At 36.7% G+C, this 27,455-nt stretch overlaps 1 protein-coding gene across 2 annotated transcripts; it reads right to left on the reverse strand.

Moving 5' to 3' along the window:
• Positions 1–2,531: 2,531 nt before the first annotated feature.
• LOC106918355 (deoxynucleoside triphosphate triphosphohydrolase SAMHD1-like) lies at positions 2,532–26,256 on the reverse strand. 2 transcript variants are annotated; one of them, XM_088007308.1, is made up of 15 exons: positions 26,169–26,256; positions 25,906–26,026; positions 24,968–25,128; positions 24,606–24,721; positions 21,879–21,949; positions 20,283–20,432; positions 19,801–19,901; positions 19,602–19,710; positions 19,420–19,511; positions 19,198–19,313; positions 16,378–16,517; positions 9,981–10,091; positions 9,754–9,858; positions 9,372–9,509; positions 2,532–3,385 (listed from the first exon to the last, which is right to left on the reverse strand). In XM_088007308.1, exons 2-15 carry the CDS (start codon positions 25,945–25,947, stop codon positions 3,233–3,235), a joined length of 1,605 nt encoding a protein of 534 aa, XP_087863434.1. In that variant the 5' UTR covers positions 25,948–26,026; positions 26,169–26,256; the 3' UTR covers positions 2,532–3,232. The 2 variants fall into 2 exon arrangements, with proteins under 2 accessions (XP_087863434.1, XP_014843521.2); XM_014988035.2 differs by lacking the exons at positions 2,532–3,385; positions 9,372–9,509; positions 9,754–9,858; positions 9,981–10,091 and adding exons at positions 14,745–15,312; positions 15,700–15,835; positions 15,987–16,091; positions 16,204–16,257 and having other exon boundaries at positions 26,169–26,253.
• Positions 26,257–27,455: the final 1,199 nt, after the last annotated feature.

Below are 27,455 nucleotides of genomic sequence, written 5' to 3' on the forward strand. Positions count from 1 at the left end.
TTTTTCAGAGCATTTCTAAACTTTTGAATCACATCGTTGGAATCATAATCCAGAAGTGGGAAGAACATAATCTCATATTAATCTGGTTACAACCAGGTGCCTGTTGTCCAGTTTCTCAAAGAGAAGCCAAATAAATAATCAAATGAATGGGCTCTTTGCACCCCAGCTTCCGCATTCGGGGAAAAACGGCTTGATTGTTTCCGATCCAATAAAAATATCATTTTACACTAGGGCTTGGCCAAGGTTTGTACATCGATCCGAAGCCCCAACAAGTAAGCTGGAGAAAGGTTTTAGATGTTTGCCTCGTTATACATTCAGTGATACGAAGGTGAGTTTTACTTAAACTTTGTGACTAACATTAACCTTAGCTTATGCTAGTAGGCAATATTCTCGGACATTGTTCTTGTAAAAATGTGCTATTTAAGTATCTAAACATTCTAACAGACAATTTTTTTTACCTAATTTTCAAGTATATTATGTGTGTTTATTGTCGTTAGTGTCAGAGACTAACGGGGAGGTTACGGTTCGGGCTTCCGAAGCACAACGGAGCTCAACAAGCCTCATAGCTTGACAGTAGCGCAGCTCTGGTGTCAGATATCTGGTTCCGCTGACCGTTCAGGTTAAAAGTTGCTGCTTTTAGAAAATATGACCGTGTCTTTTAAGGTCTCCGTGTTATTTCGTTTTATTACTTTTGCATATTTCTTGTGAAGAGCTCAGATAGGACGGTGTTTACAGCAGTATGTACAGGTGGATCAGTTGCTCGGCTGTCTGGCTCTGGTCTGCTCACTCGTTCCCATAAACTCTTTCAGGCTGAATACAGAAGTGATTCCATGGAAATAACTCAGGGAGGCTCCTTTGTTTATCATCCGTATCCCTGGTATTTTTAGGCTGATACGGAGTGAAGTGAAGGCTGCAAACTTTGTGTTGTGCAGCGTTAGCTTTAACTGGTAGTGGCAAATATTTACAAGCCACCATCTTCTTAATTCAGGATTGCTTGGAAATTAATGAAAACTTAAAAGCCCATTATATTAGGAAGACAACAATATTCATAGTATTGCGTTTTTTGCATCTGAAATATGACTTAGCTACCAGTCATGGTAACTCAAAGCGGAAACAAGTGAGCCGCATTAGCTCCTGGAGATGTGACGTCAATGCCGTAGGTGCAAAGAGCCCATTGTCCAAGAACCAGGAAACACAAGAAAACAGTAAACAATCCATTCAACAACAATGGCCTCTATGTACATGCACTGTGTATGACTACTGAAGAAAAGGCGTCTTGGAGCTGGTTTAGTTTTCTGCAGAGAATTTGGAGAAGCCAGTGAAAGAATGGAAGAATAACATTCTGTTTATTGACGGCAAACATGAAGTCTCTGAATGTCACTGCAAACACCAACTTTAGATTAAGAATAATAGGATCTCAAAAGAACATCATGCCAAAAATTATATTTGTAGGTGGGAAAATCATGGTTTGATTTACTATGAAGTATCGTTTTCAATTTCATTCCAATTTCAACTATAATTTTATTTGTGAAATTATGAGCTCTGACTCTTCGTATTTGTGAATTACTTGGATTACATCTGTTGAGTTTTATTTATTTTGCCCCATTAAAAATAGTTAAAGAACATTGATATGTTCAATACTCAGTTGCTGGCTTTATTTGTTTGGCAGTAAATCTACAAACATCGATCATTCATACAACTTTGAAAAAATGTGTTTAACTTTTTATTTGAATTGCTCCCTTGCCTCTAAAATATAATAGTGTCTGAAGTACAAGCATATGCAGTATCAAACTATGGCTAACACATTGTTTCAATAATCCAGACCAACAATGGAAACCTTGATAAGAATGAAAAATATCTGAACACACCCGTTACTGAACGTGATATAGTACAATAGCTGATGCTTCTTTGTTGTTTTTGATCATCTGAAACAAAACAAACTCATGCCAAGAATGAAACAGGTTCATCACATCATTGACTGTTGCAGCCATTTAAATCCAGATCAACTTGATCTCATTATGTGGACAATGGATTCCTGTAGTAATGATTGGTGATTGAGACTTATTTACTCATCACTGCCAGAAACTGTGATTTGGAAAGGTTTCATTTAAAATGGTTGTATCTACCTCTCCATACTTTGAATGAATTTCACTCTGTAGCTGCAGATTAATTGGATCTATTTATCATGTAAAGTGAATGATCTCACCAGTTTCAATTCTTGAAGAGGAAAGATCATAACATAGACACAACACAGATCGTTTCATGTTAATTGAAAGAGCAGTTTAAAATGCCCAGCATGTTGGGCTGAAGTCAAACAGTGTGATGGTGATACTGGCATGAACATAATATAGATTTCTTTGTAGCTATGATTGTGACTCTTGGTGGAATCAGTCACCAATAATTCACCTGTCACTCTCTAGCTTTTAGCATTAGTTATGTAAAACAATCAGACAAAACAACTTGTGTCTTTGTCTTTAGCTTCAGATGACTTTATGGCATCCTTTCAATTAAAACAATTGTGAATCACAGGATGACTTCTGAACAGTTTATTTCAACAGATTTTTTTCAAAACTTCACCAGGGTTACATTCAGAAACCACGGCAACCAACATTATCAGATTTTTTTAAAGCACAATCAAGCAAAGATCTGATAAGGCCACAACATGATTAGGTAGAATGTAAAAACTCACATCTTTCCATCAGACCTGCAAGGCAAAGAGGAGGAGCAAGCAGAGAAATTTTCTGGAGAAACAATAAATAAAGGTGTATCAAAAAATTCAACCAAAACACAACCCTAAATGAAATAAATAAAGGGAATTTCTCCCTCATCTCAAGTAATAAAAAATAAAATGTAAAAACACTTTAAATGTGCAGTTCTTTAAATGTAGCAGACCATGACAGTAGTTATTAAAGGCTGAGTAAAATTTGATGAAGATACTGTGTTGAAAATTATAAAAGTCCTTTAAACTGCCTAATGAATATTTAATAAACAAAAGCAATTAAAAGAAACAAATAAATATGTATATTGCTAAATGTAACCTCATTTTTCTGAAACAAAACCTTGTCTAGGACCGTTTCACTAAATCTTTCTCTTCTAATTTCTGTTTTATAAAAAAAAAAAAAAGCCATTTGCTAGGCTCCTCAACGAACTCGACTTGTATAAAAATATACTTATGTAAAACTCATCTTTGTTTACTTCTCATGTGAAACAAGAGGCAGCTGTCTCTCTCCGCTCACTGAAAGTTAAGCTGAGTCTTAGCTTTCTTGACTCCATTCATGTGAACGTTTGTTTCCTTGGAGCTGCAGCCATCACTGTCCTCGCCTTCGTTGTTGGTGCACCAGCTGGGTTTCAGAGGAGTCAGCTCAGGTGCTATGACATCTCCATCCTACAGGTAAAAAACAAATGTTTCTTAAGAGATTTGCAAGAATGCAGAGTCACCAGAATTAAAGCAGTACCAGTAAAAGGTTGTGTAGTTTTACCTTTATTAAATTAAATGCAGATGTGACCTATTTTTACTATAACACCCATCTATATCACCATTAGACACTGGTGTATTTCTCCAGTTTTGCACGTATCCATTCATCCATCCATATTTATATACATGTATTTGAGAGCGCAGTTGCAAAAAAATGGGATAAATCTGCCAGAACACTTTGTTTGAGCTTTCACAGTGTGTAAAGTTTTCTTGCAGTGCAAACATGGCGCGTGGGTTATCAGCGCTGAACAAACACGCAAAACAGTATCTGATGGGGAAATGCAAATCAACATAACAGGATCATATAGAGTTTGTTCCATTTCCAAAAACCAAACTGAGCCTGGAAAATTGATAAATGGCATGAGCAGATGATTGTATAACTACATGTTCATCTTTAAGAGGGTTTTTGTCGTCATTACATTGTATGATTAATGACTAAATCAAAGAGTAATATCCTAAGTTGTGTCAACAATAAATGTGAGTTGTGTTCATTAGTTTATTTTTACAGTTTCTTTCTAGAAAGTTACTAGAAAAAGCAACATTTTAGGCATGTTTTAGGCATAATGCATATTAAGGTTTATTTATTACTTTGAACTAATAGGCCTCTGAGACTACACAGACATATTGGGTAGTGTTCTGTTAATGCAGAGTCTTAGAAAAGGAGATAAATCTGTTTTTTAATATGAGGGGCCGTTTAGGACAAAATTTACGTTTTGTCTCTCACACACTACCAAAAACTCTCGCATACTCCAAAAAAATAGCCTCGCATACTCAAAAAAATGACGTTTTGTCTCTCACACACTACCAAAAACTCTCGCATACTCCAAAAAAATAGCCACGCACACACAAACGTTAACTTTCTCGCTCACATACACCACTACCAGCTCGCTCACATACACTACCAGCTCGCGCACATACACACAAACGTTAACTTTCTCGCTCACATACACCACTACCAGCTCGCTCACATACACTACCAGCTCGCGCACATACACACAAACGTTAACTTTCTCGCTCACATACACCACTACCAGCTCGCTCACATACACTACCAGCTCGCGCACATACACACAAACGTTAACTTTCTCGCTCACATACACTACTAACAGCTCGCACATTCACAAACGTTAACTTTCTCGCACACATACACTGCTACCAGCTCGCTCACATACACTACCAGCTCGCGCACATACACACAAACGTTAACTTTCTCGCTCACATACACTACCAGCTCGCGCACATACACACAAACGTTAACTTTCTCGCTCACATACACTACTAACAGCTCGCACATTCACAAACGTTCACTGTCTCGCTCACATACACTACTAACAGCTCGCACATTCACAAACGTTCACTTTCTCGCTCACATACACTACTAACAGCTCGCACATTCACAAACGTTAACTTTCTCGCACACATACACTGCTACCAGCTCGCACATTCACAAACGTTAACTTTCTCGCTCACATACACTACTAACAGCTCGCACACACACACAGACGTTTATCTCTCACATACACAAGACTAAAGTTGAACACACACACACAGTACTAAGATATGGGGTTCCATTTGTATCAAAAAAACGTAGAAGTCATATGTGTAGATGTGTCGTTGCTATGTGTCGTTGGTCTATGTCGTTGGTCTATGTTGCATGTATATGTAGATGTTGCATATGTCTATGTTGCATATGCGTTCGCTGCATATGTGTTCGCTGCACATGTCTATGTTGCATATGTCTATGTTGCATATGCGTTCGCTGCATATGTGGTTGATGTCGTTGGTCCATGCTGTTGGTTCATGTCGTTGGTCCTTGTCGTTGGTTCATGTAGTTGGTCCTTGTCGTTGGTCCGTGTGGCTATTGCCTGTTTTCTGAGCCATTAAAAAGTCTTGACGTAGGTCATGTATGATCAAATTTTTTATTAAATATTCCAAAAATATTGGTCTTTCAATATCAGTGGTTTCAATAAAATTGTTTTCAAAATGTTAAGATTTCTACCTCGTATTTTCTTTAGGCATTAGTCAGGGCAGCTAAGGAGGTCAAGGGGTCCTTGCCCAGTGTAGGGGGCCCTAAATTTCTTTTTAAATTTGTGATATATCTTCATTTTAAGAAGATTTTTCACTGTTGGCATGTATTTGAACTTATCTCTTTTATTTACTTCAGCGCAGCTCACAGTTTTAAACAAATTCTGTAGGTTTCGGCTTACTTTTTGGGCCTTCTACTGCCTCTAGTGGCGTGGGTTGGTAACACAACACTACCCCACGTGGGGTGGTAGCACAATATAATTACATTACTAGATCGAAATGCCACAAAGTATTTATTATTAATTCTGGCATTAGGATAATAATCATAATAATAATGTCCCTGTGCAAATTAAAATTCCTTGGAATCTTCTTTAAAACCCCAGATATATTTTCAGCAAGTACTGTTATCTTTACAGCCAAAATGAATACAAACTAGAAAACTCATGTGCTCTTTACATAAATTGAGCAAAACATATTCCTCCTCAAGCCAACAATTCACTTATTCTATTGAAAACTGTGACTATAACATGTTTTAACATACTTTTTTCAGAAGTTAAAACTTTCATTAGGAAAGAAGTATCGTCTTTCCTATGTTGTTGGTCATAACTTCTTTCATTAATGAAAGAAGTTTTAACATGCTTCTTTCCTAATGAAAGAAGTTTTAACTTCTGAAAGAAGTATGTTAAAACTATGTTATAGTTTATCAGATTGTAAAATGTTTTTCTTGTCTGTACTTTTTTGTTAACTTAAAACAGCATTTTGGCACTTTTTTCTTGAACAAAGGTCTTTATGACAGTATGTTACAATTATGTTTGTTAATCAGATTGTGTTCCCAAAATAAAACATGTTCTTCATAAAAGTTGTTATAGTGGTCTATAATGAGGACAAAATATACTCAACATCACAGTTTTCAATAGAATAAGTGAATTGTTGACTGGAGGAGGAATATTTTTTGCTCAATTTATGAAAAGAGCACATGAGTTTTATAGTTTTCATTTTGGCTGTACGGATAACGGTACTCGCTGAACATATATATCTGGGGTTTTAAAGAAGATTCCAAGGAATTTCAATTTGCACAGACTTATTATTATTATTATTATTATTATTATTATTTTATTATTATTATTATTATTATTATCCTAATGCCAGAATGAATGATAAACAATAAAGACTTTGTGGCATTTTGACTTAGTAATATAATTACATTAGTTGTGTTACCACCACCACGCCACTAGAGGCAGTAGAAGGCCCAAAAAGATGTGACTAAGTTGCAGATTTAGAAGTATGTCGGAAACTACAGAATTTGCTTGAAACTGTTAGCTGCGCTAAAGAAAATAAGAGAGAGAAGTTAAAAAACATACAGAGGGGGGAAAATCATTCTTTAAATGAAATGAAGATATATCGCAGATTAAAAAATAAAATAAAATCTGAAGGCCGCGGATCTATGGGAAATAGCGCTCCCTTCAGGGGGCCAGGATCCCTCGACCTCCTCAGCTGCCCTGACTAATGCCTAAAGAAAATACGAGGTAGAAATCTAAGCATTTTGAAAACAATTTTATTGAAACCACTGATATTTAAAGACCAACATTTGTGTAATATTTAATAAAAAATTGATCATACATGACCTAATTCAAGACTTTTTAATGGCGAAGAGAACAGGCAATAGCCACACGGACCAACGACAAGGACCAACGACACGGACCAACGACAAGAACCAACAGCATGGACCAACGACATCAACCACATATGCAGCGAACGCATATGCAACGTAGACATATGCAACATCTACATATAAAACATAGACATATGCAACATCTACATATTCAGCAAACACATATGCAGCGAACGCATATGCAACATACACATATGCAACATGTACATATACATGCAACATAGACCAACGACATAGACCAACGACACATAGCAACGACACATCTACACATATGACTTCTACGTTTTTTTGATACAAATGGAACCCCATACAAGACTCGTTTTTTGAATGTGTGAGAGCGAGACTTTTTTTGAATGTGTGAGAGCGAGACTTTTTTTGAATGTGTGAGAGTTGTCACGGAAGAGGCGGGGCATAATTTTTGGATCAAACTGCGCATGCGTAGATCCTAAACTATAATTTTCCATTTTTGACTCACTGTATGTTGTATTACTTAGTATATTTGTGTTTTTAAATATATATAAATATATTGAAACTATCTTTCAATAGCTACCTTATATTAAACTATGTTAAGGACAAATGTCAAACATAGTGCAAATATTTTGAAAACAAAGTAAAAGATCTTGCAGGTATATTAATCTCCTTCCTCCTTCATCAGAAATGAAAAATTATAAATGCACACTATGTGTTGGGAACCTGTGTTTGTTGACTGACTTTTATTTGTCAGGCTTACGAGACAAAAGCTGAAAAAAGATCGATTTTCTTCGCTTTCAAAATAACACAAAACAGCGAAAAAAGACCTCCACACCGGACCTCGTTTATTTATGTATGTATTTTTATTTTGATAGCTGCCGATTAAACTGAAAGTTACACATTGATATGATCATATGAGTAGTTTTTACCGAGAAATCGATCAGAAGCGCCGTGAAAATGGTCAGATTCACCGGATCCACGTCTCTGGCTGCAATGCGCGCTCCCGTCACAGGGGGAACAGATTTTCACGGGGGAACAGAATTTCTCACAAGACCTCTTAATAATTCCTGTAATGCTGGCACCCAGTGGACAGATTGTACTACAGCAATTTTGCTATTTTTAATCAATCAATCAAATTCATTTATTTCTATAGCACATTTAATCTACAAGAAAATTAAACGTTCTATATATATTTAAAATATATATAGCACAAATATACTAAGTAATAGAACATACAGTGAGTCAACAATCGAAACTTAAGGTTTAGGATCTACGCATGCGCAGTTTGATCCAAAAATTATGCCCCGCCTCTTCCGTGACAACTCTCACACATTCAAAAAAAGTCTCGCTCTCACACATTCAAAAAGAGTTTCGCTCTCACACATTCAAAAAAAGTCTCGCTCTCACACATTCAAAAAACGAGTCTTAGTACTGTGTGTTCAACTTTAGTCTTGTGTATGTGAGAGATAAACGTCTGTGTGTGTGTGTGTGCGAGCTGGTAGCAGTGTATGTGAGCGAGACAGTTAACGTTTGTGAATGTGCGAGCTGTTAGTAGTGTATGTGAGCGAGACAGTTAACGTTTGTGAATGTGCGAGCTGTTAGTAGTGTATGTGTGCGAGAAAGTTAACGTTTGTGTGTGTGTGACATTTTAGTATTTTTTTAGTGTGCGTGGCTATTTTTTTGGAGTGTGCGAGAGTTTCTGGTAGTGTGTGAGAGACAAAACGTAATTTTTGGAGTGTGCGAGAGTTTCTGGTAGTGTGTGAGAGACGAAACGTAATTTTTTTGAGTATGCGAGGCAACTTTTTTGGAGTGTGCGAGAGTTTCTGGTAGTGTGTGAGAGACAAAACGTAATTTTTTTGAGTATGCGAGGCTACTTTTTTGGAGTGTGCGAGAGTTTCTGGTAGTGTGTGAGAGACAAAACGTAATTTTTGGAGTGTGCGAGAGTTTCTGGTAGTGTGTGAGAGACGAAACGTAATTTTTTTGAGTATGCGAGGCAACTTTTTTGGAGTATGCGAGAGTTTCTGGTAGTGTGTGAGAGACGAAACGTAATTTTTTTGAGTATGCGAGGCTACTTTTTTGGAGTATGCAAGACTTTTTGGTAGTGTGTGAGAGACAAAACGTAAATTTTGTCCTAAACGGCCCCTCATATTTTAATGTTATGACATAGACACAACATTAAAATGTTAAATATCTGACCAACTGTTTATCCCATGCAGTCTGCAGAAATACCTGAGGCTTTGAGAAGTTCCTGTCCATGCACCACTGAACAAAGTGCTTCTTGGCGGCCTCCAGGGTTCTCTCATCTGTCTTCTTACAGTACACCCTGACCAGCTGTTCAGCAAAGTGCTCTGGGAGAAGTTTAGATACCTACAAGGAATGACGGCACCACATGAATCTTTAGTAATAAATTCAAAACAGAAGCAGAGAAAAATGTTAGACATTTATGTCAAAGGTGTCAAACTGCTGTTTTTGGGGAGAAATAACTTTCAGATTGATTCCTGGTCTAACACCGCTAAATCAAACAGCTAATCTGATTAGCAAGCAAATAGGTTCTACAGAGGCCTGATAATGAAAGAGGAACAGTGGATTTGGTTTTACATTAAATTCTTACCTGGTTTTTACTGATTTTTATGGCTTTTGTTGGGTCATCCTTGCAGTAAAAACGAACATTATTGATGGGGTTCTTTTCCTTCATCCCATAGTCCATCATGATAACCTACAAGAAAAGACAATATTTCACCAAATAAAACCTCAACTGTTTCCCCCAAAAGATAACTCCTGAAGTTTTGCAGAAAGGTTACAAAGACATATATATATTTTTTTTTTTATAAAACTCACGGTGACAACAAAGTCCTCTGGCTGAAGATCAACATCATGAGAGCAACTGTCGGGAATGGACTGAACCAAATCTGCCTCCCAGAGATCATACATGGATCTCAAACTGTTTTTCTATACCACTAAATGAGATTATGGAGCATCTCATAAAATTTGAATGGCATATTGCTTTATGTTTCAATCTACTGTGTTCACTGAGTGAGTGTGTTCACAATATCCATGAATGGATGGATCAGAATTTCCAGTTACTCAATGCATAGAAACATAAATATTTGTTCATGATCCTAAAAATGCATGGTCAGAAATTAGCATCCAGTAAGACTTCATGGGACTGAAATCCATCAGCCAAGCTAAGAACCTTCATGGTATCCTGGACTCAGACCAGAGGTCTCATTTATAAACTTGGCACATGGCCTGAAACACCTGCATAGGTTAATTTACTCTCATTTTATAGGTTGTGATCCATAAAAAGTAAGCTTGATAGAAAATGTGTGGTCTTTCACTCAATCTGACCTACACATATTAGAAACAGAGGAAACTGGTGACATAGTGGGTGAGGTGGGGAATTGAACCCTCAGTGGATCATTCTGTTTGGATGTGGCGGCTCACTGGCATCAGCATGTTTTGGATCAGCTGAACGCTTTTAACTTTAATTTTTTTACCACTGTTATGACTTTATAATGACGTGTTGTAAAGAATAAGAGGCCAATATCAAGGCGAAAGATGCAAAGTCACATTTTTTAAAATCCTTTTTACAGCGTTTTTATAACTGAAGACAACATAATTACTTGAATGAGCGATAAAATGGCACCATGTGCCTGGAAAATACATATTATCCCCTCTTTAACAAACTACTCAGCAAATACCACAATCTGCTTAATTTCTGATGCACATTGATTAACATTGCTTGTTTCTGCATAACTCACTCAGGTCAGGGCAGAGTGCAACAATCTACACACAACGATGTCACGCTCAGTGATGTCCAGTTCTGGCTGCCTCTCCCTCAGAACCTTAACAAGTTCTACAGCCAAGTAAGCCACCTTTTATCATCACATAACAAGACATCTTAAGTCAGATATAGTGACTAAAACCTACAGATTTTTTCAACAAATATTGTAACAGATGAGCTTTAAGCCATTCAGTGTAAATATATTTTACCCAATGCTGTGTTCAAAGCGGGTGTGGTTTGCTCCAGGGTAAACATAACTCTTCTCTCCGAGCTGTTTAATGTTTCGAAGTCGCTGAAACTGAGGCGTGTCGATGATCTTGACGAGCAGCGGAGGTAGCACCACTTGTATTCATCTGTAAAAAAGAGGAATACAGGTGGATTCACAAAACTAGAGTTCATAAAGAGCTGAAAAGAAAGAGAGCAATCCTAACAGGGTTTTAAATGAATAAAGAAAAGCTTTTGTTCTCAAAAGAAGTTATTACATCCTTCTTCCACAAATGGGCAGTGGATTGCTTTTATTATTTTACAACACACAGTATTTCTTTTTATAATATTTTTACAAAAGCTCCAAAGCTGTGGACTGCAAACAAAGAAAGGTGGGGAACTGAACCCTCAGTGGATCATTCTGTTTGGATGTGGCGGCTCACTGGCATCAGCGTGTTTTGGATCAGCTGAACGCTTTTAACTTTAATTTTTTTACCACTGTTATGACTTTATAATGACGTGTTGTAAAGAATAAGAGGCCAATATCAAGGCGAAAGATGCAAAGTCACATTTTTTAAAATCCTTTTTACAGCGTTTTTATAACTGAAGACAACATAATTACTTGAATGAGCGATAAAATGGCACCATGTGCCTGGAAAACACATATTATCCCCTCTTTAACAAACTACTCAGCAAATACCACAATCTGCTTAATTTCTGATGCACATTGATTAACATTGCTTGTTTCTGCATAACTCACTCAGGTCAGGGCAGAGTGCAACAATCTACACACAACGATGTCACGCTCAGTGATGTCCAGTTCTGGCTGCCTCTCCCTCAGAACCTTAACAAGTTCTACAGCCAAGTAAGCCACCTTTTATCATCACATAACAAGACATCTTAATTCAGATACAGTGACTAAAACCTACAGACTTTTTAAACTAATATTGTAACAGATGAGCTTTAAGCCATTCAGTGTAAATATATTTTACCCAATGCTGTGTTCAAAGCGGGTGTGGTTTGCTCCAGGGTAAACATAACTCTTCTCTCCGAGCTGTTTAATGTTTCGAAGTCGCTGAAACTGAGGCGTGTCGATGATCTTGACGAGCAGCGGAGGCAGCTCCACTTGTATTCATCTGTAAAAAAGAGGAATACAGGTGGATTCACAAAACTAGAGTTCATAAAGAGCTGAAAAGAAAGAGCAATCCTAACAGGGTTTTAAATGAATAAAGAAAAGCTTTTGTTCTCAAAAGAAGTTATTACATCCTTCTTCCACAAATGGGCAGTGGATTGCTTTTATTATTCTACAACACACAGTATTTCTTTTTATAATATTTTTACAAAAGCTCCAAAGCTGTGGACTGCAAACAAAGAAAGGTGGGGAACTGAACCCTCAGTGGCTCATTCTGTTTGGATGTGGCGGCTCACTGGCATCAGCGTGTTTTGGATCAGCTGAACGCTTTTAACCTTAATTTGTTTGTCATGCTGACGGATAACAAGCGAGCTTTTTACTTCAAGCAGAATATTTTACTAACAAATTATACCATCAGAAGCTTGCTGTCATGGAGGAAAATAAATTTCCAAGCACTATCATGTTATTGCGTAATATAGTTATATTAATCTTAGTACAAAGAATGGATTAAATAAAAACATAACCCTGACCCCAGAAATGTCTTCCTAAAATTGAATTGTTCACAGCCACACTAAATGATTCACATTGAAATGCTGAAATCCTGGCCATTTAGACTGATTCAATACTACAGACCGAATACTCATAGGCTGGAGGATGTGTTAATGTAATTTAATTTACAGTTAAGAACCAACTGAATTATTACAAAACTTATTTCTTTTATTTCTATTCTTAATGCAGATCAGATATTAAAACGTTCAACTTATACAGATAATAAAAATTTAAGAGGTTGCTTTATTTTCTCTAAATGGGAAAGACTGAACTTGTAATATTCAGAGCCTCCCCAAAAGCAACACTTTTTATAATTTATGACCAGCTTTTGTTATTTTCCACTGATATTTTGATTATTTATTTTGATAACAAGTGTCCTTCACTTTAACCTAATAAAGACCTTCCTTTTGTTAGAATGATACCGTTCCTTTTGTTGGAACGGTATCGTTCCTTTTGTTGTCTTTAGAACGGCCTTTGTAAGGCCACTATGGAGAAGAAAAAACAAATGAGTTCATCATTGGTAAACATATGCTTTATGATTCAGGTGTGGTTATTTATAATGACGTCAATCCCTCTTCAACAAACACACTTTACAATCCACATCAGTCCAAACACCTGTGGCATTACCCTTTTACTGTAAACATGTCCTGAAACTTTCCATCCAATAGATGGTGGTGGGTTTTGGTATTGCAACTAATGCCACCAAATTCTTCCATTTAAATTCAACTCTATGTTGGAGACAATATAAATAATAGATGGACATTTATCTTCATTTGCATGTCTCTGTGGTAATTCTGCTGTGGTACCATTATGTGTTGTAGTTTGGTTCTTATGTCCTGGATCGCTACTGCTGATGTGATCACATGACTGTCGGATGATTTAAAATGGTGGTGTACAGAGCCAAGAATTAGAAAGGTCACCTCTGTGATTTGCAACAGTGGGGGATGCTGCAAGTTTTATATGTTAAATTAAAGACATTTTATAATCTTACTTTTGTAGCTATGTGAATTTAAAAAATCCTCAAGCATTTTGGGGATTTAATTTGGGGGAAATAATGCCATCAGAGTGCTTTTCCTTTGCATTTTGGCCCACAAAGTAAAATGTTTGGACACCACTGGGTACAGGATTTTATAAGGCCCAAACTTGAGAAGATTAAATAATTTTTTTAGACTTTGCAGAAAATATGAATGTTGCAATAACACAGCCAGGAATAGAGACATAGAGTGTGTGCGGTTTATTTTCTTCAACACGTTGATCACCTTCTCGCCTCGACCTGAGCTGCTCTCTGTCGGTCCTGCGATCTGCTCCTTGATAAAGTCCAGGTCCTGGTTGGTTGAGGCAGAGGCGTCGTAATCGATGATGCCAGAAGATCTCACAGTCTCACAGGTTGAATCTACACCTAGGCTTCATAACTTATTTCTTAATTTGTTTTCTTAAAGCAGATCAGATATTAAAACTGTCAACTAAACCAGACAATAATAAAGATATAAGAGGTGGATTTATTTTTCTCTAAATGGTGGAATAAAGACTGAAATTGTAATATTCATAGCCTTCTCAAAAGCAACAGTTTTTATAATTGCTGGCCAGCTTTTGTTATTTTTCCAATGATATTTTGATTATCTTTGGTAAAAAAAAGTGTCCTAGAGACCTCCTTCACTTTAACCAAATGAAAACTTGTTCAAACTGCTTCTGGTCAGAATAAAAATTTAAATAATGAAATTAAAAGAATAAAACGAATACTTTAAGTCTAAATTTTTCAGTTGTTCAAATGATTTTCACATTAGCGATATACAGTATCTACAAGACTCTTCTTGAGTTCTTTAGTGTGTGGAAGATCAATAACACTTCTACAGCTGAGCTCTGGTAAAGTCTGTTAGATGTAACAAAAAAACAAATGTATAGCACAAAGAAATTAAACACGTGACGTCTCACATTTTATTTTAAAACAAGTTTATTAAAATGATTACATTCTCACCACTTGTGAGAAAATTTTCACATTCAAGTCCAGATTGAATGGCACTAATATACATTTAGTCAAGAATAATATTTTATTTAAATGATACCCAAAGACATATTTGTAATGTCAACCGACCTGGAAGGTGATGACAACAAACGTAATTTACCAAAACTAATTAAGTATGAATAAAACTAATAAATCATATACCCTTAAACCAAACACCCAAAAATAACAGAAGAATCACAAATGATAAATCAAATATTTGAATAAAGTTTCAAAAGTATCTTTTTCACTGTATTTCTTAATATGTAAATATTGTCTATGTTAATCAAAACCTTCACCTTTAAGAAAAAAAAATCCATATAAGATTAACTTACAATCCTTTTTAAATGCAAAAAGTTTGTTTGCACTTTTACAAACCCATTTAAATTTGTGCATGGTTATACTTATTGACAAGAATAAAGAATAAAATGCATTTCTTTCAAGTTCTGTGGTTATGCCAACCTGGTTTCAGAGGTTTCACAGTAGGTGCCATGATTACGTCCTAAAAAACAGAAAAGACAGATATTGCAAGTTGTGTGAGTGAACAGTGTACATAATAAATGAAAATGCATAAATTGTGACATAAAAAGTAAACTACACTGCAGCAAAAGTTAATTCTGACTGTTGTAAAAGCAAAATACCTCTACATCACTGGTTTTACCTTTGTGGAATCACTTCTTACAGAAAGTGGTGGTTTTAAAATGTTAACCTAAACAGATATTTACATTGTGGAATAAACACAAATTTGGTCAGTAAATCAAATTCAAGTAGATAAACTCCTAATATTTTTCACATACATGTTAATATAACATTAGAAAGTGATGAATCACAGCAAACTAAAAATTACTGATGTCTACCATATTTGACTAATTACAGCCTCCAGAAATACCTCAGGCTTGATGTGGTTGTGCAGGGCCAAATGTGTTAAACATCTCTCTGTCAGCCTCCAGATCCTCATTACTTGTTCTCTTCGTGTAGATTCTACATTTCTTCTCTTCAAAGTGCTCTGGAAGAAGTAGAGATACCTGAAAGAGATATAAGCAGCACATGGCATTTTTATTGAACCATAAGTTACAAACACTTGTGGTGAAAATTCAAATGATCTCACTTCAGAAGAACACAAGTGACAGAAATGAGCAAATCAAGAATCTAAGAAAATTTCTATTTCATTCTCACCTGAGCTCTGTTGATGGGCCCGGCCTCATCCGGGTTTTGCTTGTTGTAGAACCTCACATGTTTTATTGGATCTTCTGCCCCCATTCCATAGTTATACTTGACTAACTAAATAATAAATACTTTGAGGTTACAAATAATATTTCAGAGATTAAATTGCAAATATCACAGTTAATTGCCTCAGTCAAAAAAAAAAGATCCTATCTGCATTAAAACTCACTTCCACTACATAATCGTCTGGGTTTCCCCCTCTGAGATGTTTGTTCCATTGAGCCTAAACAGAAACCGCATAAAATGTTACAACTTCCAGATTTTTACTTAAAAATCAAACATTATAGTTACAGTGTTACTGATTACATTTGAAATGTACGAAGTGACAATAAAACAAAAATACTTCAATAATGGCCTGAGGTTGTTGTGATGAAAAATCCCCCAGACACACGTAGAGCTTTCTTCGCATCATCCTTTCCAGTATTTCTCTTGCCCCCCGAAGCTCCTTGGAAGAAGAATTCAATATCTGATCAAATATAGCATCTAAAAGGAAAAGAGAAAAACGAAGAAATGTTCAAAAGAAATAGATTTAAAATCCTCTAAAAATTCAGACTCTGTGTTTGAAAATATATATTAAAAAAACAGAAAAATTTACGAAATTCTTTATTCTCCATTGTCATACAGAAAGAGTATAATTTGAACAGCTGTCTATAAAAACATTCCTATATAGTCACAACTCTGATATTTCCTTCAACCCATGCGCCAGTCACCACGTTAATTTAAAATCCTCATACAAAAGTCTGATCTCCAGAATTGATAACAAAATGTTGGGAGGTACTCCAGAAAAAAAAATACATCTGAATGGAACAAAAACTCAGATGTTTCTATGTTAGAAATGCAATGTCACTTTGTGCTGATTACTTTTTGTTGTAAATTAAAATAGTCCATAATAATGCTGCCTTCCATCTATTTGAGTGCAAGATCTCTACTGTGTCGCAGAGATGAGCCACTTGAAATGAAGTTTTCTGCACATACCAGGCTAAGTGAAATTCTGGAAGGAGTTTTTAATTGCACCCCTAACAAGGTTAATGGCATAAAACTGGGGGCTGCACAGTAGTGCAGTTGGTAGTGCTGTTGCCTTGCAGCAAGCAGGTTCTGGGTTCAATTCCCAGCCCCAGAGTTTGCATGTTCTCTCCCTTCTTCTCCCTGTGCATGTGTGGGTTTTCTCCCAGTACTCCAGTTTCCTCCCACAGTCCAAAAACATGACTGTCAGGTTAATTGGCCTCTCCAAATTGCCACTAGGTGTGAGTGTTTGTGCATGGTTGTTTGTCCTGCCTGTGTAACCCTCAATTAGTAAAGACTTTTATTGTTGCGGGCCCACTTCCTGTGATGCCCCAAACTCTTCAACTTATTTAAAGCCCCACCTCCAGCGCAGTTTGAACAACATCAGCTGTTCCACTGTGATTGTGGCTGGCTGTTGGTGTCTTGCTGATAATTTCATCCTGGAAATTCACCCAAATCTCTGCAACAACTGATTTGAACTATTGGTGAGTTTGCTTGTAGGATAGCAGTATTGTTCAGCATGAAAATTTTGCTCGATTGCTCAGCGTTGTTTTATTAGAACAGTCGGCGGTTGTTACCTGGGCCTTCCCCGGGATTATCACAGCTGATCGCAGTCTAATATTGCCCACACTGATCAAAGGTAACATGATCGTTGGTTTTGTGCAAGATTTCTTTTCCAATTTCACTACTTTTGTAATGAATGAACTTGATTTAAAATAGGATGTAGCTACATTTAAGTTGATATTGCGCAATATAATTTATTTATTTATTTTTTTTCTTTCCCCACTCTGCTTGAGTATTTGAGTTATTTTATTTTTCCTTGATTGATATTTGGAAAGTGAACTTTGATTTCAACTTTTCAACCTTAAATTGATTAGTTTGAAATATGATTGATATTCTTTTTGTTTATTTAAATTATGGTTAATTTAAACCTGACTGAAATGTTTAGTTTAATTATTAGATATTTAATAATTACATTTGAATTTGATATTTATTGCATTTGTGTGTTTGCACATATTGTTTGATAAAACACCTAATGGTTTTTTTTTTTTTTTTTTGGCCTTTTAGGTCGTTTTTTTTTTTTTTTTTCCATGATGGATAAGATCTTCAAAACCTCTTTGAAACTGATGGTGAGCTAAGGACAAGGACTTTGATCTTTGAATTGATTTATTTGGAATTAAGTTGTCCCTCATTGTGTATTTGTAATTGTTTTGTTTTTTTTCCCCCCCAATTCATCAATACATTCACACCAAAACTAAAACAGTGCTCGTGTCTTCATTCACACCTCAGGCTCCTTCAAAAACGAACCATCTTCTGATGCTGCTTTTGTAGCCGCAGTTAGCTGCATAGCCCATAACTGTTACACCTGTCTCTGTGATACCCTGTGATAGACTGGCGACCGGTACAGGGTGAACCTTGGCTCTTGCCCGGAATGTTAGCTGGAGATGGGCACCAACACTCCTTCCGACCCCACTAAGGACAAAGGTGTAAAGAAAATGGATGGATGGCATGAAGCTGTTAACCTTTTGCTTGCTCTATTAGGTGCTGTGCATGAGAGGTAAATATACTAATCATGAAAAGCATTGTGTGGTGAACTGATTGAACTTCAGTGAAGTCAGTTTTAAATTCTCATGGATTGAGAAAATGTTGATGGAGATAGAAGGCACTGCTCCCAAATATATATTAATGTTATGATCTGTCATTCAGTATTGAGAAACCTTTTTATAGAACCTTTTTTAAGGTTATTTGATTAATTACATTTCTTGGATGGCTACTCTTTTACTTAAGTAAAAATATGTTGAAGTATCTTGTGTACAAGGTAGAGTAGCAAGCAGGGTTTTGTAGAAGGAAAATGAGGGTAGGGGGAATCTAGATGAATATACTTCTGATTATGTTAATTACTTTAAGTTTCTGTTCTGTTCAAAAATGGTATTAAAATAAGTGCTAAGCAAACTATCAGCTTTAAATTATGACTGCTAATGCCAGTTTTACCCATATGGACTTTGTAGACACAAACTGTATAGCTTTATTTTTATTTCTGTCCCTTTGATTTTGCACAGTTAAAATAAAAAATAGCTGTTTATATTGGCCTTTAAAATCCACATTTAATCAAACTAACATACTCTTATGTTTTCCTACATTGTTGTGTAAGTTTACTCACCAGTCAGCTTAGTGTATGCCACCATGTCATCAATGGCTGTGGAGAGGGTGAACGTCTTCCCATCCTTGCCTTTGATCTCCATGTGCTGATCTGCTTTCAGAAAAGCATCTCTGATCCTGAAGGAAAACCCAGTTTGTAATGGTAAGAAAACATTGCATGAAATAAAAAGTAATAAAGTAGAAAAGCATCCACCAAACTCCAGGAATGTCAAGGGCTCCTTACATCCACTCTACGCTGTTGGCCACTTTGTGCTGGTAGGCTCTTTTGTGCAAAGAGAACCTTGTGTAGAACATGTTGTACAGATTGAACACCTCCTGTAGACAATAATGACAACATGTAGTGGCAAATATTGACATTTTGAATCTTAATGTTGATAAGAAGGAAAAGAATTAAACAAATCAAACCTTGTCTCTGTAACAGATCTGCATCATCCCATCGACTTTACATACTCTGGCAAATTTAATCAAGCGATGGCAGTCAAAGTTGTTCTTCATACCCAGGTGATGGCAGTCCCTGACATATGGCAAGAGAAAATATGTTTAAAAATGTATGGAATTTAAGATGAGATTGAAATTTTGGGAGGAGAATTAAATCCAAAGTCACCGAGCAAAATATTCCCACTTATCCACATCAATCTTGTTCCTGGTGTTGGACACAACTTCATAGAGGAAGGCCTTCTCTCTGGGTCGGCCATGATGTGGCCACTGTTGGAGACGACAACTAATTTTTAAAGTTATATTTTCAGATTCCACAGAGTGAGAAAAGAAATACAAATTGTCCTTTGTCAGAAGTACATTCATGTTTTGATATAATGTGGTGGTTTTATACAGTATAGTTAATTCCTTCTTTTTTTTATTTATTTAACCTTTATTTTTCCAGTTAAACTGTTTTGATGACGAATTTTCACTTCTTTTGTAGAAAAGTACTTTCTCTAATTTACATAAGTTTCTATATCTATGCTTGAAAGTTTATCACATTCAAAGATGGTAATGATAAGATGGTGGTAGTGCAACACATTATACCAGACTAACAAAGACCCAGTTGAAGATTATACTCATGCATTTCAAAAACTGAACAGATGGTACCTCAGTAATTTCTTCAACTTTTGGAGGATTGATCAGCTCCTTTATAAAGAGCCGGTCCTCTTCCGGCACCAGGCCGTGGTGCTCCATGACTCCTATCAAGCCATTTTCTTCCACCAGATGGTCAAACATGTTTTGAGATGCCTTCTCATGCTGCAAGATGCATAAAATTAGTTATTCTAAGTAGAGACAGTCACATTTCAAGATTAAAAGAAACTTGTATTCTAAATAAATGAGAATCGACCTAAGTTTAAAGCAGCTAAGCAACTTTTACAAAAATGTTTTTTTTTTACACATATTTCTTAAAACTGTCACTATATTAGGGTAATATACTGAGCACCTCCCAGTGAAGGCACTAGCACAGCTCCTGGTCAGAAACAACCAATCAGAGCCAGAAGGAGTGTGTTAGCACCGTCTATCAACCTCGTGTACACACTGCTAAATGTGTTAATGGCAGAGAAACAACTTACCACTCCAGAAAAACAATTTATCCAAGATCATTGGTGGTCATTAGCGTTAGCATTCACCACAAGCTCTGCTATCAGGAAGAAGCAGTGGTGTAGCACAGAGCAAGGGGAGAGTGGGGGTATGAGTGATATACCCCCATGAGGGTGATTGACAGCGCCAAGACCCTCCCTCTGGCTCTGATTGGTCATTTCTAATTAGCACTGGGAGGAGGAAGAGCGTGATTGTTTTCACAGATTATTTATCTCATACCACAATGTCACAATATAGTGATAGTTTTATCAAATATGTAAAAAAAAAACAACAACTTTGTTTTTCAATAAAAGTTACTGCTGGTATAATTTGACACAACAGGACACTGCAAATATTTTCCTTATCTTTAAATTTATGCAGATATTCTGGTTCTGAACAGACTTATCTTTTTTTAAATTAAATAAGTAATCTTTATGGAGATGCTGTTAGGATTTTTCAGCAGGACTTGGCACCTGTCCCTACTACTAGGCTACCAAAGTTGCTTTTAAGACCATGGCGTTTCAGTGTTTGAGCAGTAAATTTAAATGCCCTGAAGTCCATGGAGAATCTATAGAGTACTGTCAAAAGGAAGATGAGTGACACTAAAACCAACAATGCAGAAGAACTGAAGGCCGCTATCTGCAAGGGTTTTGATTACACCTCCGTAAAATCACAGGCTGATCAACTGCATGCTACACAGCAAATGAAGGGCATTTATATACACGCAAGTACACAAGTAGTGTGAATATTCATTACACACTACTTGTGTAAGGAAAAAACAAATATGACTTTCACTTTCTGAAGTGAGGGACACAATATTGTTCTCTTTAATGATATTGACATTTTTTTGACGATTACCTGTATTTCATTGCATCAGTTTTATTTAGTCTGTTATGATACTAGCAGGGACATCACTGAATATATTTTTGTTAACCAGTCATATTCTTACAAACTAGGTAGTCGACTTCAAATCTCGTCATCTTTAAAGCTGGTCAAAATATAACTTCCATATTCTAACTCCAATTCAAAGAGTGGAGGAGAAATATAAGTTTTCTTATTCTCAAACCAGTCTGAAAAAATAAATGAGCCACTAAGTCAGTAAGAATGAAAATTATTTCTTACGCTCCAGTCATATCCAGGACGTGCTTTGGGTATAAACATTAGATCAAACATGTGGGAAAACGGTCCATGTCCTGGAAACAGAGGAGTAAAGTACAAGAATTTAAATTCTGACTCGGAATTAGTATCAAATATCTGAAATTGATCTCTTTCATTCTGGAAATCAATGATCTACATGTCCATATTTATCCTACAAAGAATATGTTTAAAGCTCAGTTGTGGTTTTGATCAAGTGACATTTCTACTTAGATACACAGATTCAGCAGCAAATAATTTCCATGAAAAAAAATCTGCATATTATTTTATATATTTTTTTTGCAAAGTCAAAAGACTTATTTTCAAACATGAATGCAGATTTTATCCAAATTATTCATTTTTTTTATCTATATTGGTTTCAAAATAGATGCTAAAGAAGTAGAATACTGCATCTGAGTACTGCACTTCGTAAATGGCAACTTTCTAATGCTTAGCTAAAGAAGTGAATATATATCTGTTGCTAGATATATAGTAACAGATATATCTGTTGCAGTGACGAGCGGTCAGGGGAGGCATAGCCTCACCTGGGATTGCGCAACTTCTCGCAAACTGCACTGGCTGCCATTCTATGAGCATGTCCGTCCTGTCTCTACGCCAGCAATAAAATGGCTAAAAAACATTTACCGTATTTTCCGTACTATAAGGCGCACCTAAAAACCTTCAATTTCCTCAAAAGCCGACAGTGCGCCTTATAATCCGGTGCGCCTTATATATGGACCAATATTGAGCCACAACAGGTCTAGCAACGGACCTTACCACAGGGGCCGCATTTCATTGGCTAATGCCCATTTTACGTCACAGCGCAGCTACCACGTGCGTGACCGTCTCACAAACACAAGCTACAGTACTAAACACATGCTAATGTACATTGTGGACCATCAAAACCATGAATGCCGACTTACCCAGCCTTGCAAGAACAATAGGCATCAGTGATCTTGTCCACAGCTATATGCTGAGGGTGTGAGGATCTGCTGTTTTCCTCATCTGTCGGTAGCTTTTAGCTGTGAAGCGCACAATGTTAGAGGCATCCCGTGGCTCAAACACCTTGATGTCGTCCAAAAAAGATGACATGAACTTGTTGGTTCCCCTGTCCATTGTCGTGGCTGATATTTTGTGAAAATCCGGCAGAAATGCTACGCTAATTAACTCAGATCGAAATGAAAGACCTCATGTTTACACAGACATGCAGTAAGCTGCTTACGTAGTTGGTCCACTACGGTTCTTTTTCCCCCGTAGAAGAAGAAATGCGCGGTGCATGCTGGGATAGTTGTCAGAACGTTGGTTTGTTAATAAAGTTTGATAATACATTTAAAGCCAGGGGGGGAGGGGCAGGGGAAGAGAGACAGAGACTCTCTGCAGCATGTCGGTTGGTCTGTGTTACCCAGAAAGCAGTTGGGCATAATATCGCAACACCAACACCGTGAGTGAAACAACAACTGGGCCAGCCTACTATATAAAGTACTCGGGGACCAGTTCTTTATAAATGTGGATGTGTAATAATAGAGTATGACGCGTCTATTCTATGCGCCTTATAATGCGGTGCGCCTAATATATGAAAAAAAGTCCTAAAATAGGCCATTCAGTGAAGGTGCGCCTTATAGTGCGGAAAATACGGTAATACTGATTTTCCATAATTTCGCTTATGCATATAAAGTACAGTCTTTTTTTGTCACCAACTGTGTGTGTATCGTGTTTTGTGTGCGGAGAAGCGATCAGAAACGGCAGAGAACAGACTCAAGGTGAGGCAGGCAGTTATCTTGCCTCATGGCAGGGGGCGCTCATGATCCCAGATATTGTGACTGCACAACTGCAGAGTAAGACACAGTGAGCTAGCCATGGAGCTAGCCACACAGTAAATAAGTAAAGTAGAGCGATATATTTGTTTAATCATCTCTTCCGACGTCAACATTGCAGACTACATTTCTACACTTAAACAGTTTTCTAAAGTGGACTTTCAATTGAAGCAGGAGATAACGAAAGGAAGACCAACACCGGAGCTGAAAGTTTTGCTTCGAGACAGTTTGATGATTCTTAAACGTAGTAGAAAAGACATGCCAAGGATAGACTTGGCTTTGGATGAACGGATATTTTTGTGCAGAATTAGCGGTGCATGGATTTCATTGATAAGTAAAGGTAAGACAGCAATAAGATGTTTTTGTTTAGTTTTTTTTTATGAAATGTGCACTTTGTGGGCTACAGTTTGTCTAAATAATTCAGTAACGTAGAAGCGGTAGCTAATCTACCAGAGAAATTATGTATTAATAAAACATTAAGCCTAAAACGTACTACAACAGACTAAATGTTCTGTTCTGTGTGCAAAATTCTTGAATGTGTTTTGGTGTTAAATCCTAAAACATTAAGTGGCATTGTTGTCAGTTGCTATGGCAACGAGTCTGCGTAGTTTGGCGAATACAGATCACTTTGCTGTGGATCAAAGCACGAAATTAATTCCTACATTTCTAAGTTTCACTGAGTTAACGCGGCTATGGATGACATGTAACAGATTATTCTTTTTGCCCCCCCAGCGTTGTATGCCTGCGCGAAATTTCCATACGTCCAATAACATCCATAGTGTATAAGTCGTAATTCAGTGCCTCACCAGCAATGAATCTCACCGCATGTCACTGATCTGTTGCTATATATCAGTGCATTTCTCAGTGTATTGTGAAACTGTCTTTTTGGTTAACACCTCACCCAGGTCATGGCAAAGTCCAGCAATCTGCACACAAAGGACGTCCCTCTCATCAATTCTGAGTTTTCGCTGCTTCTCTTTGAGAGTCTGGAGAAGTTCTCCAGCCAAGTGCGCCACCCTGTACCAGAACAACATCTAAAAGATCTCATACAAAATAAATAAAAAAGGGAACTGATGTGAACTTTCAACAGACAACTAATGTTAGCTCTAAACTACCACAGTAATTAGACATTTATAAAGTTATTTTGAGAAGCACTGACATACTTTTGCAAGACACTGTGTAAGTATTTCTCTCTTAAAGGCTTTAAGTTAAAGCCTTTATCTTAATTAACAGCAATTATGTGTAATAAATACAGACATTTACCCAATGCTGTGTTCAAAGCGGTTGTGGGACGCTCCAGGATAAACGTAATATACTCCGCCAAGCTGCTTGATGTTTCGAAGTCGCTGAAACTGAGGCGTATCGATGATCTTGACAAGGATTGGGTGCAGCTCAATATTGCCATGGATGGGATCATTGAACACCTGAAAACCAGGTAAAGAATCATGTCAGTGTCACTAATTTAAGAAAAGGACCAAAATAATTAATATCTATGTGAAACCAAGAGGACAGAATCTTGAGTGATAACTTTGTCCAAAAATCCAAACTAATGAGAAAAGAGTTTAATGAAAAATCTTATTTGCTCTTTAATAACTTTTAAAAACACAGAATATGACAAAGTAGAGTCGCAAAAATAGACTTTTTAAATTGACAAGGAAAAAGAAAAAAAAATTATCAGGGTAAGTAGTGTGATTCAGATTTTATATGTAAAACTCATTTAACAATTAATCTTAATAAAGTCCTCCTTTACGAATGGTCATATTCTTTCTTTACTTTGTAGCACTTATAGTTTATTTCAAACAGTATAATTATGCAGTGTTTTGTAACCCACCAAGTTATTTTCACCACTTTTGTTGCATAGGAATTGTGAACACAGAGGAACAGAGAGTTATGTCTCCCTCTAGTGGACACATGTCAAACTAAAGTCCCAGGGGCCAAATCCGGTTGGTCACAAGTTTTTCCATAACAGTTCGAGATAAAAGTTGTGTGCTTAGATGTTATTTTGCTAAAAAATTAAAGCAGTTTTTGTCTCTATACTGTCAAACTACGTCAGAGTAAAAATATTAATATTTTAACAGTTTGTTATAAGGTAATTTCATCAAAGCTTTCTCCCACAACTGGCCCTTTGAGGATATTTGAGGACATTTATGAACAAAATGAAAATGGGTTTTTCACACCTGGTCCAGTGGAAACAGTTTTACCTTATTATTGTTTTCCATTATTTCTGAAACATTGTCTGCCATTGTTTCTGAGATTTTGTAGGATCAGCATATGGTCACCAGGACTCTTGAAATTAAGGATCAAATGATTAATGACAAGATGCTGTAAAGAAGGAAAATATTAAAACAAAGATAGACATTCTAGTATGAAACAGATATATCATTTATTATATCATGTTATGTTAACATGACTGCTTTTAAAGCAAATGCCAAACACAATGAATATATATATATTTTTCTCTTACTCATTGCAATATTACCAGCGCAGCAAGGAAACTTCAGAGTCACATCAGAATCCTCAGAATCAAAATGCCAACCTGCTTCTCTCGCAGCAGCAATTTATATTGGCAGCTAGAGTGTCTCCTCCTCCAGGGCGGATACACCCTAGTGAGAAGGGCGGGGTTATCTTCTGACGTACAAGAGGAACACATACAAAAGCACCGCCTCCAAATAGATTAATGTCCTTTAGACAATAATACCTAATGCCTCTCAGCAGGACTGACACTTGTAAAACAGGAGTTTATAAATGTGTAAATTTATTTATTAATTTCTAAATAAAAGAAGTGACTGTTTTTCTCTCCATTTTTTAATTACAAGGAACAATTGACTAGATAGTAGGCTGATAATTAAGGTAAAAAAAAACAAAAAACAAATCTGTGCTAACTTAAAAGCTATGTCTACTTCTGGAAAATGTATCCTAAATTTGATCAACTACAATTTTTACCATACAGGTCATTTCTCAAAATTGGATTAGATCTTTCTAAATTATCATCAGAATATAAATCGGAAAACACCTTCAACCTCTCAGCGCTGTCTGAGCTGATCAGAGTCTGTACATGCTGCTCGAGAAAACCTGCAATTCCTGACTGAAAAAATATATAAAACAAGCATCAATTAAAAATCTCGTAGGTAAACATTTATACAGAATTGCATTGACGTTTTCATACAAGCAGCATCTACTTCACAACACTAAACCAAACACTGTGGTGCGTTATGCTGATTTGCGTGCTCGGTCGCATGAACACGCAATGCTCCACATCTCTTGCACAGATTAGAAGATGGAGTGAGTTATGATCAAAGAGGCACCATGAACGAAATAAAAAGGTATTTCTTTTGGTAGATAAAATAAGAAAAGAAAAAAAGAGTAGGGTTTGGACATCTAAAACCGTTTGAGTCAACATGTTTTTTTCTTCTGCAATTACCTTTATCCTGGCTTTTTCTACCAGAGCATTGAATGATATCCAAATGGTTTAAACAAGCAGTTAAACACTGATATGGGTCATATCAGACAACGTGCACACAAAAGCTTAGCCAAAGTGCAATTCAGAGAGACTAACTGAAGTGCCAGTCATGTTTTTGGGCTGTTGGAGAATAATAGAGAACCCTGTGAGAGTTACCTGAAAATCCATACATGCATGGCAAGAATATGCAAACTCTATGCAGAAGGATCCCAGGCCAGGATTTGATTCTTGGCGCTCCTTCCTGCAAGGCAACTGTGTTACCAGTGCCTCCACTGTGCAGCTAATCCTAAA

This window comes from Poecilia mexicana, unplaced genomic scaffold, assembly GCF_051168715.1.
Source record: "Poecilia mexicana isolate PSO_F unplaced genomic scaffold, ASM5116871v1 scaffold_7, whole genome shotgun sequence".
Taxonomy (NCBI): domain Eukaryota; kingdom Metazoa; phylum Chordata; class Actinopteri; order Cyprinodontiformes; family Poeciliidae; genus Poecilia; species Poecilia mexicana.